The 16,086-nt window shown below is 42.5% G+C and overlaps 1 protein-coding gene across 1 annotated transcript; it reads left to right on the forward strand.

Annotated features, from left to right (window-relative positions):
- Positions 1-495: 495 nt before the first annotated feature.
- utp6 (UTP6 small subunit processome component) lies at positions 496-10,724 on the forward strand. The gene is made up of 19 exons (XM_080833051.1): positions 496-705; positions 1,088-1,172; positions 1,435-1,476; positions 1,591-1,683; positions 2,028-2,075; positions 2,179-2,242; positions 2,542-2,660; positions 3,256-3,333; positions 4,826-4,907; positions 5,017-5,098; positions 5,526-5,701; positions 6,328-6,407; positions 6,818-6,895; positions 7,486-7,665; positions 8,554-8,634; positions 9,117-9,226; positions 9,325-9,391; positions 9,544-9,616; positions 9,870-10,724. Exons 1-19 carry the CDS (start codon positions 614-616, stop codon positions 10,022-10,024), a joined length of 1,785 nt encoding a protein of 594 aa, XP_080689177.1. The 5' UTR covers positions 496-613; the 3' UTR covers positions 10,025-10,724.
- The last annotated feature ends 5,362 nt before the right edge of the window (positions 10,725-16,086 follow it).

The raw sequence follows: 16,086 nt of genomic DNA on the forward strand, positions 1-16,086 counted from the left end.
TCTGGCCGTTCCATGTTGTTATTGGTTCAACATATTTAGGGTGATGGGAAAGTAGGTTTGGTAGAGGATGCAATTTGCCGCCAATAATGTTTTGGTCCATAATGTTTATGATCCACCCTGAGCATACAATATATTTAATACAATTTATTGAAATATCTGCGGTACTTATACGGTATGATTTAGAGATAATCGTGAATCTTTAGAACATGATACATATCTTTCTAACAGAGTGATGTATGATAACCAAAGTTATTTACACACAAAACATTCCTTTATTACTATTTTTATGACCTTGACATTTTATCACATCATAAGATAATTCGTGAGACTTCCATGACCGAAGTGGGGTTGCTGGTAACATTTGTGGGACAGTGGCTGTCGCTGCCAGCACCACAAGTTTAACATACCATCATGCAATGTTTCAGGACGGAAATGTGATAGTGGGACACAGGAAATAGAATTGATCACAACTTTCACACACGCGTGTTTGTCCGATGAAGCTAGTGAAGGTTTAAGCGATGAATATTTATTGAAAAATAAAGTGCTTCATCAAACACACTAAACATATTTATTAATTTACTTCAATAAACTTTAATAACGTTGACGTGGAAGAATGGCTGAACTTGTACAACGGCGAATAGAGGAGAGGATTCCCGAGCTTGAGCAGCTGGAAAGAGTGGGACTGTTCACCAAAAAGGAAATCAAGTAAGTGTAGAAAGTTTCATGTTAATGTACATAAGTCATCTATAATAAGGCTTATGTCTGTGCAATTGCCATGCTGCCCAACACGAAGGCACCTGGTTTTATGTTACATTAGCTAATATATTTGGAAGGGTTATTTTCCAAGCTACTAAATTTGGAAGGTCTCAACTTTTTCTTGATTATACGACAATTCAGAATCCTTCTATTCATATCGTTCCAATATATATATATATATATATATATATATATATATATATTCCCTTATTACTATTATTCTGACATGTCATCACACCATAAGAAAATTCGGAAGACTTTGATGACTGAAGTGGTGTTGCTGGCAACATTTGCAGACAGTACAATATCCCTTGCACAATGTTTATTGCAGGTCTATGCTGAAGAGGACCACTGCTCTAGAATACAAACTACACCGAAGGGACCTTTCAAAAGATGACTTCATTGCATACATACAGGTGTGGTTTCGAATGCGTCATTCGTTTGGTATACATTAGTAATTTCTTGTCATGCCTTAACAATGGCTTTGGAAGAGGTCTGTAAATTGTTAAATAACTTATAGTGTGATTGTCCATTGAACATTCTGCCAGTGCAAGTGCCCACTGTCCAGTAAACCGTTAGATCATTGGAGCCTCTAAACACTAGCACACTGAATGCATTTCACCAATGATATCTGTGATATAACACATCGGTCTGCTTTTTGCTTCCTTGTCTTTTCAGTACGAGATAAACGTACTAGAACTCGTCAAAAAGAGACGTACAGTAAGTGTTTGATCAGAAAGAATCCGCCCGCACTTTCTCTCAAAGATCCGGTTATAATTAGGTGGCTTTTTTAATGTAGTGCACATGTGAAGTCCCTGTCATATTTTTTCCCAGAATATTGGATACCATTTCAAGAGGGACGAAATTGAATATGCCATCATACAGAGAGTCATCAACACATTCCGTAGAGCAACCTCTAAGTGGCAGGTAAAAAACTGTAATGACATGAGTCCCTACATTTAGATGTTTGGCATTGGTCTGTTCAATTGTATTTCTAACCATTCAGTTGCAATAACATTTTAGGTAACAATTGGTGTGTATATTAGGTCATGTCATCAATTATTCTTGTTGATGTGATTCCATCAATGTAGCTTAAAAATCACATCAGAATGACGTGAATAGTGTTATCAGACATGTTATGTAATAGACACTCTAGCTTGAATGGGTGCATGATGCATCCAAGTGACACAGTGGACCTATATTATCATAAGTTGTCAAAATGTCCAATTTAACATGGGTTTAAAAACACCACTATATTTGTTTTCCTTCAGGAAGATGTCCAGCTGTGGCTGTCCCATGTAGCATTTTGTAAGAAGTGGGTAAGTAAACGTCTGTGTGCACCGTGTTGAGTGGGGGACACACTGGAAGGCATATCTATAGACCTGTGTGCATAATGTCCATTCTCTGCTTTTTTCTCACCAGTCCACAAAGGGTGAACTGAGCAAAGTCTTCTCATCCATGCTTGCTGTCCACCCAGACAAACCGGGTATGTCACCTTTTGTGTTCTGTCCTTAACATCTATTTGACAGTTTAGCACGGAGCTTCCTCAACCCATTTATCAGTACATACAGTGTCTTTGAAGTTGACCCAAAGACAACAATTTTGCCAGGGTTTTACGACTTGTTAGTCCTGTATCTTTTGCACAGAATGATTGCTGTTTGCAAACAATAGCATTAGTTTGGTCTACACATAGTATAGTGATACTCAAGCTAATGTCTTGAACAAGCATGATCTTACACCCACTCTGCATCTTCTCCTCTCCATCCTGGCTCCTCATCTCTCCAGCCCTGTGGATCATGGCTGCCAAATGTGAGATGGAGGACAGGAACTCATCGGAGAGCGCCCGCCACCTGTTCCTGCGAGCCCTGCGGTTCCACCCCGACAGCAGGAAGGTCTACCAGGAGGTGAGGAGGAGGAGGAGGAGGAGGTGGAGGAGGGAGAGGAGGGTCACTGTGTGTCTGTGGTTTAAAGGACATCCTCAGATGTGTAAATGATCTGAGGAAAAGCATCATCTAGTGTACAATACAGTGTCTGGTACCTTGTTGTCGTGGAAACATTACTGAACTTTTTAAACTGACTATCCAGATGGCCTGCTCTGGGATGAGTACATGTCTATGGTACGGTATGGTGAAGACAAGAATGAAAGTGTTTTTTAATGGAATTACATGGGTGTCTGTCGTCTAGCAGGGGAAATATAGACAGGTGTGGTTATGATGTCTTTTGTACTGTGTCGACACACCTGCACCCACATAACAAACATTAATGATACAAAAAAATGTTTTTTTTTTTTTTTTTTTATGCGTTGCGTACGGATACAATATGGCCAAATGAAAAGAGCAATTGGGTCAGTCATTGTTCCCAAGATGCAGCTTGTTCAGGAATTCCTGATTCCTGTTTACAGAGACATTTGAAAGGGAACCCTCGAAATTAATGTCTGGAAAAAGCATTTATCTTCGGAGTGGTGGCAACAGCGTTCTGACTGTTGTTTTGTCTAAACAGTACTTCCGGATGGAGCTGATGCATGCTGAGAAGCTGAAGAAGCAGCAGGAGGAGCTGGAGAAGGCCAAGATAGACGTGGTGAGTCCAGAAACCACAGCGCCCCATGAGGGTTGGCATTGCTATTGCAGACCTCAGGTCCTGTTATACATTCAGGATTGAATAATTGAATAATATTCTTAAATGTACATAAATGTTGTGACCATCACACAGCCCTCTGAAAGTCAAAAAAGGCAAGAAAAAAACGCCCTGTTAATCAGGAAGAAACCTTAAGCAGAACCACGGTACATAAGAGAGGCACATCTGTTTGAGGTCAGCCGGGAAGAGATAGGAGGGGGGGGGGGTCAGTGCGTTCACATGATGGCAGTACTCCGATTTCAGCCAAACCCAGACTTCTCTCTCCATGGGGGGTTAACTGCGTTATCTCACAGCACATGCCAGTGACAAATCCAGATCTTGACCGCGTCAGTTCAAATCAAATGTGGAATGTTTACAAGCGGGCATCTGCTATCGTTGATTATACAGTAAATAAGTTGTGAAATGAAACAAAAACACACCACAGTTAAAGTTGTATTAGTATTGATTGATTCACATCGATATGAATGGATTACATGACTAACAAGTGGTGGAAAAGTAATATGAAAATATTTGTTTACTGAATTAACGCGTTCTGTCCAAGAACAGTTGCGTTTCAGTTTCAAAGTTTCAGTTTCGGTTTCAGTATTTCAACTTGAATGAGAGGGAGCACAAGAACTGAGCGTCTAGCAGCGATTATCATAGACATATATGATGCATGTATATGTCTATGGGCAGGATCTCAAGCACGTGCAAAAGTTGTTGTTGTCCAGTTGAAATCTAGATTTGAGAGTCACATGCGCGCGTAGTCTCATTTCCAGCGTAATCCGATCACTTATCTGGGGGTGTACATCGGATTGCAGTCGGACAGATGTGTACAGTCTTCACGGGGTAAATGTACACAGCATACATGTAGTTTATATATATATATTATGTATATCTACATCCTATGTTATAATAAATTATGCATACAAAAACAGCATGGGTATACATTCTGATTTGTTTAAAGTGTTAACTGTATATCAATCGGTTTGTCAGTTCTGTTTATGCTCAGCATGAACAGTTCATTGCCACAGTATGAGCGTTTGTTTTGATGAAGGCACTGCAAGTTTACACAGTTCAGCAACTGTCTGCTGCTATGGAAACCGTCTGTTTCCCATGCAATATTAAATGATTTTAAAATAAGAGAAGTTGCCAGGGTTACCCTTGAGCTGCAAGAAGACCCAACGCATCCCTCCCTGCCTGACCTGAGATCAGGACGCTCAAGCCCAAACTCATTTCCATCACAGACATCCACATTTGCTCTTGGAAATAGGAGTTCATGCACAGGTTCAATTTTTAATAACAAGAGTTTAGACACTTGTGACTCCTCATAATGTGATGTTGAACTCTCTCTCTCTCTCTCTCTCTCTCTCTCCCTCCCTCTATTTCTCTCTTTCACTTACTCTCTCTCTCTCCCTCCCTCTCTCTTTCACTCACTCTCTCTCTCTCTTCTCAGGGGGAGTATGAGTTTTCCCCTGAGATTCTCAGTGGCAAGCTGGCAGAGGTGGTGTACAGAGCCGCCACACAGAAGATCAAAGGTGCTTTTCTCCATTTCACCCAGTAGAGGTTGAATGATGATGTAGCTGTGTGTTGTTGTGTTGTGTTGTTGTACTGCTGATGCTGACAGTGATGTGTGCTTCCCCACAGGCGCTGACTTCACCCTGACCCTCCTGCAGATAGCGTCCATATTTGACTTCACCAAGGATCTACAGGCCACCATTCTCCAAGAGTGAGATTCAGTTTGTGACATAAAAATGCTGTGTAATTTATATATTTTTAAATTATTGTGAATTTGGAACATCAGTAAAACATTATTCAATACGGTTATGTTGCCAATGAGAAATTTGGCAATAACTGACTAGTACTGTCAAAGTAGTTCTCAGCAGTCAACCTCTTTTCGGATGTTTTTTTTTACTGTAGTGTTCTAAATAAGGTTCTTGTGGTGTTCAGGTTCTTAATTACTGGGAAGTTTTATTTGACAAGTACTCAGATTCAAAGGACCAGCACTACAGTACTACAGTGCCCAGAACCTTAAACATAATTGATAGGTGTACTTGCTGTACAAAGCGATGTCAGCAGGACAATCATAGGCCATTTGAGCGTCTGCAGAAGTCCATATAGCACTGCGAGTGCTCACCCTGGTGTTGCTCCTGTAGACTGCAGAGCCAGCACACAGATGACTCGGTCACGTGGGACTTCATGGCCAAGCGTGAGCTGGAGGCGACCGTGACCCCGGAGCTCCAGACGGCCAAGGGCAAAGCCTCCGACACCGACCGCAAGGAGGAGCGCTGCTGTGCCGTCTATGAGGAGGGCCTCAGGAGCCTCAACACTGGTATTAAACACCACACCCACACCCACACCCACACCCACACCAACACCGTCTATGAGCAGGGCGTCAGGAGCCTCAACACTGGTATTTAACACCACACCCACACCAATATTGTCTATGATCAGGGCGTCAGGAGCCTCAACACTGGTATTTAACACCACACCCACACCAATATTGTCTATGAGGAGGGCATCAGGAGCCTCAACACTCGTGTTAAACACCACACCAACACCTTTTGGCCTGGAGTCAGCGCTACTGTGCATGAACATAAACATTTCTCATAATGTAAAGTGCCTTAGTGGGGGATTGTGATTACCGCCAGTATATTCTCTACCAAGATCCATCAGTACAACACAAGATATCCTCCTGAGAGCCAACCCATAGACTTATTTTCTCTCTTGTTGACATTTGTTTTTCATGCAAACCCTCTTAGTCTTTCCAGCTATTCTGTTAATTTTTCTTGGTTACCAGGAGGATGTGACTCAGAGTCCAGAGCTGTGACGTGCATAAAATGCACTCCACTGAGGCTTGTACTATATGTCTTTTGGGGGGAAAAAAGAACTGATTGATTAGCTATTGCCTGAAACTTGCATGCATGCTAACAGGCACTCTCTCTCCGTCTATCACAGAGGCCATGTGGACGTGCTACGTGACCTTCTGCTTGGAGAGGTACAAGAGGAAGACCAACGTCCAGGAGCTAAAAGACAAGGTATTCCCTCAGTGCCGTACCAGTACAGTGCAAGAGCATCTTATCTCTCTGACTGCACAGACTACAGCAGCTGTCTGTAGCGGATCTGGCCCTGATTGGTGGCAGATTAGGACTGAGGATCAGCTGCTGTCTGTGGAGAGACTGGAGATACGGAGGGCCAGAGCCTCATGGAAGGGATGTGTTCATAACCCGGTGGCGTGTGTGTGTGTGTGTGTGTGTGATGTGTTCATAACTCTGTGTTTGTGTGTCTGAGGGATGTATTCATAACCCGGTGGCGTGTGTGTGTGTGTGTGTGTGTGTGTGTGTGTGTGTGTGTGTGTGTGTGTGTGTGTGTGTGTGTGTGTGTGGTGTGTGTGTTAGATGTGTTCATAACCCGGTGACCTTGTGTGTATGTGTGTGTTTGCCTGCAGAGAAGAGAGAGGTTACTGAAGGCCCTTGAGGGGGCTCACCAGGCGTCGCAGCTCTCAGAGACCTTCTACAAAGCCTGGGTATGTGAGGACCAGCAGTCAGCAGGGTTTGGTATACATACATACATACATACATACATTTACAAGTGTAAGTTTATATATACAGTACCAGTCAAAAGTTTTGACACATTTTTTTCTTTACTTTTATTATTTTCAACATAGTAGATTTTTTTGTTTAGTACATCTATATTTGTTCTTTCGTGGTTCAAATGTCTGTATAAATCTACAATGTAGAAAATAATAAAAGTAAAGAAAACACAAAAAAACTTTGGACTGGTACTGTATATATATTCACACACACACACACACACACACACTCCTGAAGGGTCTACTGCAGCAGACCTATGGTTTTAATCTACATGCACACTTGTCAGATGTTGATAATAAGTATGATCTTTGATTCTAATGTGAGCGCTGTATCAACAGTTCTCACTACAAATGATAAAACATGACAGAAAACAAGCAGAAAATCACAGTTGTATTTAGTACAGTTTGATGATGCCTTGTAAAATGCAAGGGTTGTACACTGTAAATACATGGTGCTAATTATGCAGTATTAAGATGACACGTACATATCTTAACTCCATCTTCTCTCCTCCTCCGCGGTCAAGCTTGAGGTTGTGATGTCGTCGGGCGACGAAGAAGCCACCGCCCGGATCGCCACGGCAGCCACCCAGCGCTTCAGCCAATCGGCGGAGACGTGGAGCCTTGCCCTGCAGACATTGGTGAAGCTGGGGAATGCAGAGGCGGGCGGTCTATTCCAGGAAGCTCTCGGTCACGTGAATCCCAAGGTGGCTGCTTTTTGTCAGCGGCGCTGCCCGTTTTTTAAAGTGGGACATCTCCCTGAAACTCCAGGCCTGCCCTAATTAAGCCGAGCTCCCCTGACGTATTAATAATCTTAATGAGCACTCCTCCCTGGCAGTGAGAGGAGGAGACGAGGGAGGGAGGAGGGAGGGAAGAAAGAAAGAGAGGGAGCAGAAGGGGAAGGGTCCAAATGTAAACATTCCCTGTACTATTTTGTTTCCATATCAACTGATCTGAGGCCAGTTTTATGAGTCACTCTGGGTGAATGTGTTGGTCAAAATAAATAAATGCGAGAGCATTTTAGCGAGGGTTCTGTTAGCAGACGCCAGGTGAGGTCTGCCAGCCGTGCGGAAGGCAGGCGTAATACCGTCTGCACGCTCATTGTTTGGAGAGTTCCTTTCGCAAGGCCACTCACGATTAGAGGCCGTGTGTGGCGGATTAGGAGTCCCGGGTTATATAATGCTTGGCAGGTCACAAAGGAGCCTTGTATGCCAATGCATGGGGAGTCACTCACACACATACATATACACTCACACACAAACACACACAAACAAACGCACAAACATACATACACACACACACAAACACATACATATACACACACACACACACGCACATGCATATACAAACACACACACAAACATATACACTCACACAAAAACATACACACACACAAAAACATACACACAAACATACAGACATTCATATACACCCACACACACATATACACACACACTGGTACAAAAAACACAGGAAAGGGGTGGGTCATTGGGGTTTTTCAGGAGAATTGTTGGAAGTGTAAGAAATCGGAACAAAACTATTATCTGGTCTCATATCTCTCTCTCACTTTCTCTATCTGTCTCTCTCGCCCTCAGGAGAGCCTGCCCTTGTGGCTGCAGTGGATCCAGTGGAGCGAGTCCAGTCGGAGTGTTGAGGAGACAGAGGCCCTGTTTCAGGTACCGCTTGCCCCCCCTCACCAGCACTGCGCTTTGGTATGACCCAGCACACATAGGGCACAAGGCTTTGGTATGACCCAGCACACATAGGGCACAAGGCTTTGGTATGACCCAGCACAGCAAAAGTGAAAGGCACCTGCACGGGTGTAAAGTCTGGGCTCCGTGCCTGAGCAAACAACCACGGTTAACCTGGTATTTTTCTTCCATATCAACTGATCTGAGGCCAGTCTTTAAGTGTTTCCTGTAAGTGCCAGGGGTCAGGGCCAGGGCTAAAACTGCATCTGATCCTGATTGTAGGTCTGTAAATGTACCAAGGCAGGACTTATTCAGTCGGGCACGCTGCCATCTCTGTCAGGCTCAGCGGTTTGCCCTATAGAAACTGAACCCTGTGACACTGTTCCATTGAATCAATGTGTAATGCTCCATAATGAAATTGAGTGTTCCTTCTCATAACAAAGACTGTTCATGTTATTCTCCCACAGAAGGGTCTATTGTCCCCTGTGCCAGCAATTTCTTCGGCAGTCAAAGAAAAGTACCTGGATTGGTCTGTTAGAACCGGAGGGTACAAGAAGGCCCGAAAGACTTTCACAAGGTCTGTATAGATCATATGATAAAAACTGTAAAGATCTTAACCTTTCAAGGTTCTCCAAATATTCTAAACCCGGGACTAACCGATTGGTTCGCTTTCAGTTTACATGAACACCGCCCATTCACCAAGGCATTTTTCACCACGATGATCCAGATTGAGAAACAGCAGGTACGTGTCCATTGGCAGGGATGCAACAGAACGCATCTGTATGCGATTTCACAGGACGCCACTTTAGTAATGGTTGTCGTCAGGCTGCATTCAACAGATTTGCTGGATGGCTGGGCTCTTCTTCCTTTGAATCGGTGCCCTCTCTCTTTCAGGAAACTCAGAAGATGAACAACGTGAGAGACTGCTACGAACGAGCACTCAGGGAGTTTGGCTCCACTGATGATGGTAAGAGAGCGGGCATCAAAGGGAATAAATGTCAAAAGGGAGACGGATTTCCATGGAGTTGTGAATTTTCCACTTTACAAGTCTACATTTATCTCATTATCGCGTCTCCCATGCTAAGGCCCACATATGCATTTGAAGCCCAGAAAAAAAACAAGTCATTAAAAAGAGCTAGTCTAGATAGAGTACATTATTGAAACCTTCACATGACCTATTTTGTGTGGCGATAAAATGTCAATCCGGTTGTTTTTCCTAGATCTCTGGATAGACTACATTAAAGCGGAGCGAGGGGCCCACGGCCAACCTGAGAATTGTGGGAAACTCCACTGGCGGGCGATGAAAGCTTTGGAGGGCGAACATGTGGAGCGCTTCATTACCCAGTACACCCTGCTTCAGACGGGCCATATCTGATGCCCCCACCAGTGACACACGCAAGGGGAAAAAAAGGAGGTTGCCAGCACGTTCTTGGGTGTTACGTTTAAGACATTGGTGTCTCAGAAGGTTTAAGGAAAGTTGGAATGTCAACCATTTTGTATTTGTGTCTTACAGGAAGAGCATGTTTCACATTTTGACAGTTCTACTCAGTCAACGATGTTGGAAATATACATTTATTATTAATTTACTTCTACATTTTTACAGATTAATTTGTCTATTAACTATGTCCCTGTAGTAGTGTGTCCTACATGATGTAACACTGTTACACAGTTTCTGTTGTGGCATTTCTGGTTGAGGATTGGTTTGGAAAAAACTGTTTCTCTTTTCTCATCAAACCTGAGTGCATGATCTCTTTTCTTACATTGGTACATCTGATACAGTACACTGAACACTATCTTTACTGCTGAGATATTCATTTGGCTGTCAGTAACAGTAGAAATGTCAACATACCTAGCTATACATGAAGACATACTTTCTGATTACAGTCAATGAGTGAGTTATATTCTCCTTATACAATTCCTCAAGGGACACCATTCAATGATATTGTTTGCTCATGAAACATTTTTTATATTTATATTCCAGGGAAGGGCATTTTTTGTAATAATGATCAACACTTACTGCAGAATTATTTAGCTTATAATGAACTACTACTGGCCTTACACAAAAAATACTTAAAAGCCTGAAAAAGCCCTTTTGACATTCTAAATGTTTGTACATGACGTACCATATGTGTAGTACTATCAACATATGATTTTAACAAAGTTAAAATTGTATATTTTAAATATTTAAGGAAAGTATCTGACATTAATTCTATCAAAATACTAGACTTTATATTTACATATCGTAATTAAACTAGTCAAGTCAAATGAGGAAACATCTGATCCAAATTCTGACAAATATCTGTAACCATGGTAATGGTATTAGCTACCATAGTCTTGTAAGGACACTTTCTGTTGCCTTCAATGTTGGTCAATAAATAAAGACTAAACACGTTCAGTACTGATATCAACTGTGCTGGACATGAGACCCGAGAGGAGGGATGCAAAGTTGCAGGAATTTTTCGGAGAGTAAAGGTGGGGGACTATTGGGGAAATATTAGGGACTCTTTATGTGTGTCTATGTACAATGTTAGTCTTGCACTAAACAGACACATAGAGTTCTGATTAAAACCCTTTTCGAAAAACCAGCACAGACCATCATTAGCATCGAAATTCGATGTTTGATGGTCCTAGTTGTATTTTGCTGGACTTTGCTGGTCTTGGGCTTGCATCCCAGCAATAGCACAAAAGTTCAAAACACAATATATGCTGGTCCTTAATGCCTTTTACATTCTCTGGTAACACAAGCTAATGGTGGTCTATGCTGTTTTTTACAGCATGGCAGAGAGGGATCATTAATTCATTGATGGAATCAATAATTCTCTCATGTATCATGGAGTTTTATCACCTTCTTATATCAAAGACCAGCGCATCACCAGTTAATTATTTTACTAAACATATAAATGAAAGATCGGTAGACACACAACCTGTACCAAGGAACCCAATGTTACGGCTCTTTGCAACCCTACTCCCGAGCAAATGGTTTGGGTCACAGATTACACACGCACTCTACTCCGGAGCCATCCTTTAGCAGCCTTTCTTCACCAAGTGTCTTGGCAAAAAATTCAGTATCCGCTCTCATGTCACTGGTTCTCACATGATGAGTTTCCATGTCACACTCTGTCAGATCCTGGTTTTACCTGATCAAGACAGGACTCTATTTTCAGCATCCTTTAGAGGGTGCAGTAGTCACACTGGTTCTTAACAGGATGCATCCCAAGGGGTATAAAAACACAGGTGGGCCTCCGTCCACAACCCCTCCAGTGTGCAGTATCAGACCACCACTATCAGGCTCCAAGATGGCCCCCTTCCCTCAGTGCTTCCTGAACAGAACGTAGGTGACGAGGGCCAGCAGGCCAGCGGAGAGCATGCCGATGATGCACTGGTGGCCCCAGATGGCGCTTTCCAGCGAGTGGATGCGCTCCTCCATGGCGTTGGTGTGGATGTAGTCGTAGATGGAGACGCTGATGCTCCAGACAGCCCACACGGCGTCCACTACCGCCTTCATGGTGGGGGACACCATCCGGCCACCCACTGCTGTCCCCCCCCCTCCAAAGCGGGGCCACCACAGTCTGCTCCTGCACCAGTCACCCTGAGAGACACGAACAGGAGGGGGGACCCCAGAGAATTGTCAAACCACTCCAAAGATCCTCTGTCTGATGCAGAACACTGCTTGGTAGGTGATGGTTTTCACAAATTCATAGAAAGTGGATTTATGAATTACCAACTGATTTTGCAAATAACTCCCAAAGTGACTCCCTATAGTAAGTGTTCATTGCTTATGACCATAGGCTACAGCACCGGATGTTCAGGACCTTAGACTTCATACTATGGGTGCCACGATTACTTAATAACAGCCTCCTGAAACCTCACTGTGCTGGCATCCAGTTGTAGCATTGTAACATCAAACTTTTGTTGTACAATAAATTAGGACTTTGACAGGTGGCTATGCTATGAAATCTCTTGAAATTGGACACCAGGCTATTAGGCCCTACTTATGTAGCCTACATGGTAAAACGTGTGCTATGCATGTGTTGTGAAGACGTCATTGGTCTGTTGTCTGAACAGCCGGTCGAACTTGGTTGTTTTCCTAGCAGCTGACAGCTACCACCTGACCGCATGAGATCAGCATATAGAGCAGCCAATCTGCCTCGCTTTGATTTCACAGTTTCATATATTAGCCTACAGCATAAGCGCTGCTATATCTCTATAATTATAAAAAACGTAATAGAAACAACTGCGCTACTCCACATTATTATTCAACTGGCCCCTTGCATACAAGTTGGCAGCGAATTAAATATGTCCTGAATCGGAGGCCGACAGGATAGCTTGTTACGCTATGGGTTAAATAATCCCTAGAATGTCAAACAAATCGATAGTTAACCCACCTTGAGACAGAGTGTCATCGAAGACTTTATCGAACAGGTGCTGCGCTGGCATCAATAGATAAAAGTTTAAAGACAAGTCCCAAGTCGCGCTCTGACAACCAGTAGTCAATAGCTGACCTAATAATTACAAACATGCGAAGCATAAGAACAATGCTGTCGCTTACCCAAAGCCTGCCGATAAAGAGAATGTTGCAGAACGAGAGTGGATGCACATCCGGTCTGTAATATTAATAACAAATGTTATGTTACAATGGATAGGACTAGTGCTATCCAGCAGCAATTTGACATTGCTGATGGGGGCGCGTCATCGAAAAAGGCGGGTCTTAGGCTATTCAATCTAATCTCGTATCATGCATTAAACTGCAGACGTTTATTTGTAGACAAATATGATCTTTTACGAAGAGTTGTCATAGTTTAGCATACATGTATTACCCACATAACCTCCCTTCGTATTACCATTAGACTGGCGTTGATTTAATAATGGAGTTTGAATGAGTACACATTTGCGCAAAACATATCCATCCAAATAGGCAATGTATTTGCTTTATGATAATGTTGTCATTTTTGTCGAGCAATTATTTAGTTTGCTCGTCATTTTCTTTATCCTCCTAACAAGTGTAACTTTCTTTCTCATCGCATGGAGTCGCACGACACCATAGAAGTTCGGGAATTTCTACAGCGTGCTTCTATGAGCCTCAAATTACGCAATTATGTTGACTGACAGCAATAATAGGCGGGTAATTATAGTTATTGACCACCACTAATGCAGACCACTTCGTTCAGCACAATGACAGGAACATTTTAAGACCTGCAGTATCACTCTAGACTGTGGCGTAAATTTAAGTAGAACTTAAAAATGATGTCATTTTCCTTTATCCAGCGCAGAAGTCTGCCTCATGACCAATCAACGCCCGGACCTGTCATATAGACAGTGGCAGACCTAACATTACAGCGCCCCTCTTCGGTAGACTGAACTAAATAGCAGTGCTCAGCCCGAAACTGGACTAAACGCCTGAAATAACTAGCTTCCAACCAGCCAACTACAGTAGAATTCCATTTCTGGGAGGTCCCAGCATGTGGCTGCAATAGCACATATCTTGTCCATCTCGGCTACCAGTTAGTGGCGCATCAGCACTGTGTGACAACACAACAAAACGTCTACGTTAACCAGATGGATTTTTCATTAACACCAAGCACATGGGGTCGCTCTGCCCGAGCAGAGCATATTTCAGGAATGTCTTTATTCTGCTCAGGCAGAATACATGCAACAATGTTTCGCTGGAGAATGGAGACTTTTCCCGACTGGTGAAGGGCAGTCGACTTTTTTACGCCAAAGAAAATGTTGCAATTAGTCCCAGAGGATAGGCTTTCTTAATCGGCGTGTGTGCAACACCGCAAATAAGAGGGGTGCGGTGTTGAGATGTGAAGTAGCCTACCAACAACTTCGCACTCCAACATTGTCGATTCTTCAAGCGGGAGTGCTTTTCGCAAGTGGAGTCGCAAAGTGGAAGTGTTGAGGCTCGGGAGATTACATGACAAAGAAGACATCGGCTCATCTCTACATCTAAATGTCTTGTCGCGATGTCTTTTCAAATCTCAGGTTTGGTCCTGAAATCGCCTGACCACGGACTTCGCATTTGACAGGTAATTTGTGCCCGATCCTGTGCGTGTGCGTTAGGTCTGCGAAAGCATTATGAATAGAAATAAAGCCTATATTGGATTTAAATAAGGTGAAATGGAAGATTTTAAATGTAAATGAAAGAGTTATGGGCGTTTTCCCCATTTTACCTGTGCTAGTGGAAATTTGAACAACTCAACCCGAAACAATTAGAAAGGAGAACAATCGTAAGTGTGTCAGAGATTGGGTCTTTGCGGGCAAGGTGAGTTTCATCATTCAATCAACTGGCCTACAAAGTCCCAGTTTTTGGCACATGTGACCTACGCCGAGAAGCACATAGTTAACCATGCTTCGAAAGGCACCAAACAAAGAGATTGTTTCTGGTTCTCCCTTAAATGATTGTCATTTTAAATTCACAATTCAACGGGCAAACGTGGCTAAAATTCATTCTTTGAAGATAGCCTTATTATAGAAACAAACGAAATAGGCCTATAGCTGTGTGTGCTTTCAATACTAAATCATATGCAAACATACTAAATTCAGACTACAGGACCTGAATGATTATCATTATGGCTCCTTCAAATACATGAAATAAATGGATTCTCTCTGTAAATATTACATTATATATATATATCATTTTATTTTTAAAGGCGACCTTACATTATCTTGTAACAAGACATGTTCAGCATTACACAGAGCTCTCCATGTGGCAGTGAAAGAATACTTTGGTTTTATGATGTTAAGAACTTTGTTGAAGAAATGTCCCATAAAGATAAATCATATATTAAGCATCATCAGAAATCATGCTTCTTTATTATAATGTGCATTATTTGCAATAAATAACAAGACATTTAGAGCATGTTGGCCAATGGATGGTATTTGTGGGACAACTTAAGAGGCCTGGGAGAGTTGAGTTGCTTGTTTTGACTTGTGGCTAAACTTTCTCAGTCCCGTTCCACTGAACAACAGGCGTTAAAACAGTTATTTTTCCATGTCTACATACCATAGTATTATTACATTGAACCATAAAGTAGATTAAAAATGATCAAATTATTAGTTAATTAGTCTTGCCTTCTCGCCGGCAATTACAAAAAACTGAAATTAAATTAGTACTCATTAGTAGTATAATGTACTCATTACTTTGAATTTAAAAAAGGGTTAAGGAAGTTTAACCAAGTGAAGTTAACCCCAACAACCTGAAACATTGAGCTGTGATTATTTCACAGTAAAATGCATTAGACAAAGCAGGCCCAATGACCGCATGGATGCATGTGAGAAGGGCAGTAGGTATTTGTGGATGAGCAACTCCACGCGACAAGGCCGGCCTGGTAGGAGTAACGCTCAGACTTTTAGGATGTCCACCAAGCGAGCTGATTAAGTTTGTGATATTAAACAGGGCAACAGCACTGGCTGCCAGGAGCCCTTCTGTGGGGC

The sequence above is a fragment of the Sprattus sprattus genome (assembly GCF_963457725.1).
Source record: "Sprattus sprattus genome assembly, chromosome: 1".
NCBI classification, from domain to species: domain Eukaryota; kingdom Metazoa; phylum Chordata; class Actinopteri; order Clupeiformes; family Clupeidae; genus Sprattus; species Sprattus sprattus.

What these genes read in the sequence shown, in the direction of transcription:
- utp6 (XM_080833051.1), top strand. Translation starts at nt 614, where the DNA reads ATGGCTGAACTTGTACAACGGCGAATAGAGGAGAGGATTCCCGAGCTT. An exon ending in GCAGGAAGGTCTACCAGGAG is followed by an intron (nt 2,661 to 3,255) that starts GTGAGGAGGAGG and finishes TTGTCTAAACAG; the next exon opens with TACTTCCGGATGGAGCTGAT. An exon ending in AGACCTTCTACAAAGCCTGG is followed by an intron (nt 6,896 to 7,485) that starts GTATGTGAGGAC and finishes TCCGCGGTCAAG; the next exon opens with CTTGAGGTTGTGATGTCGTC.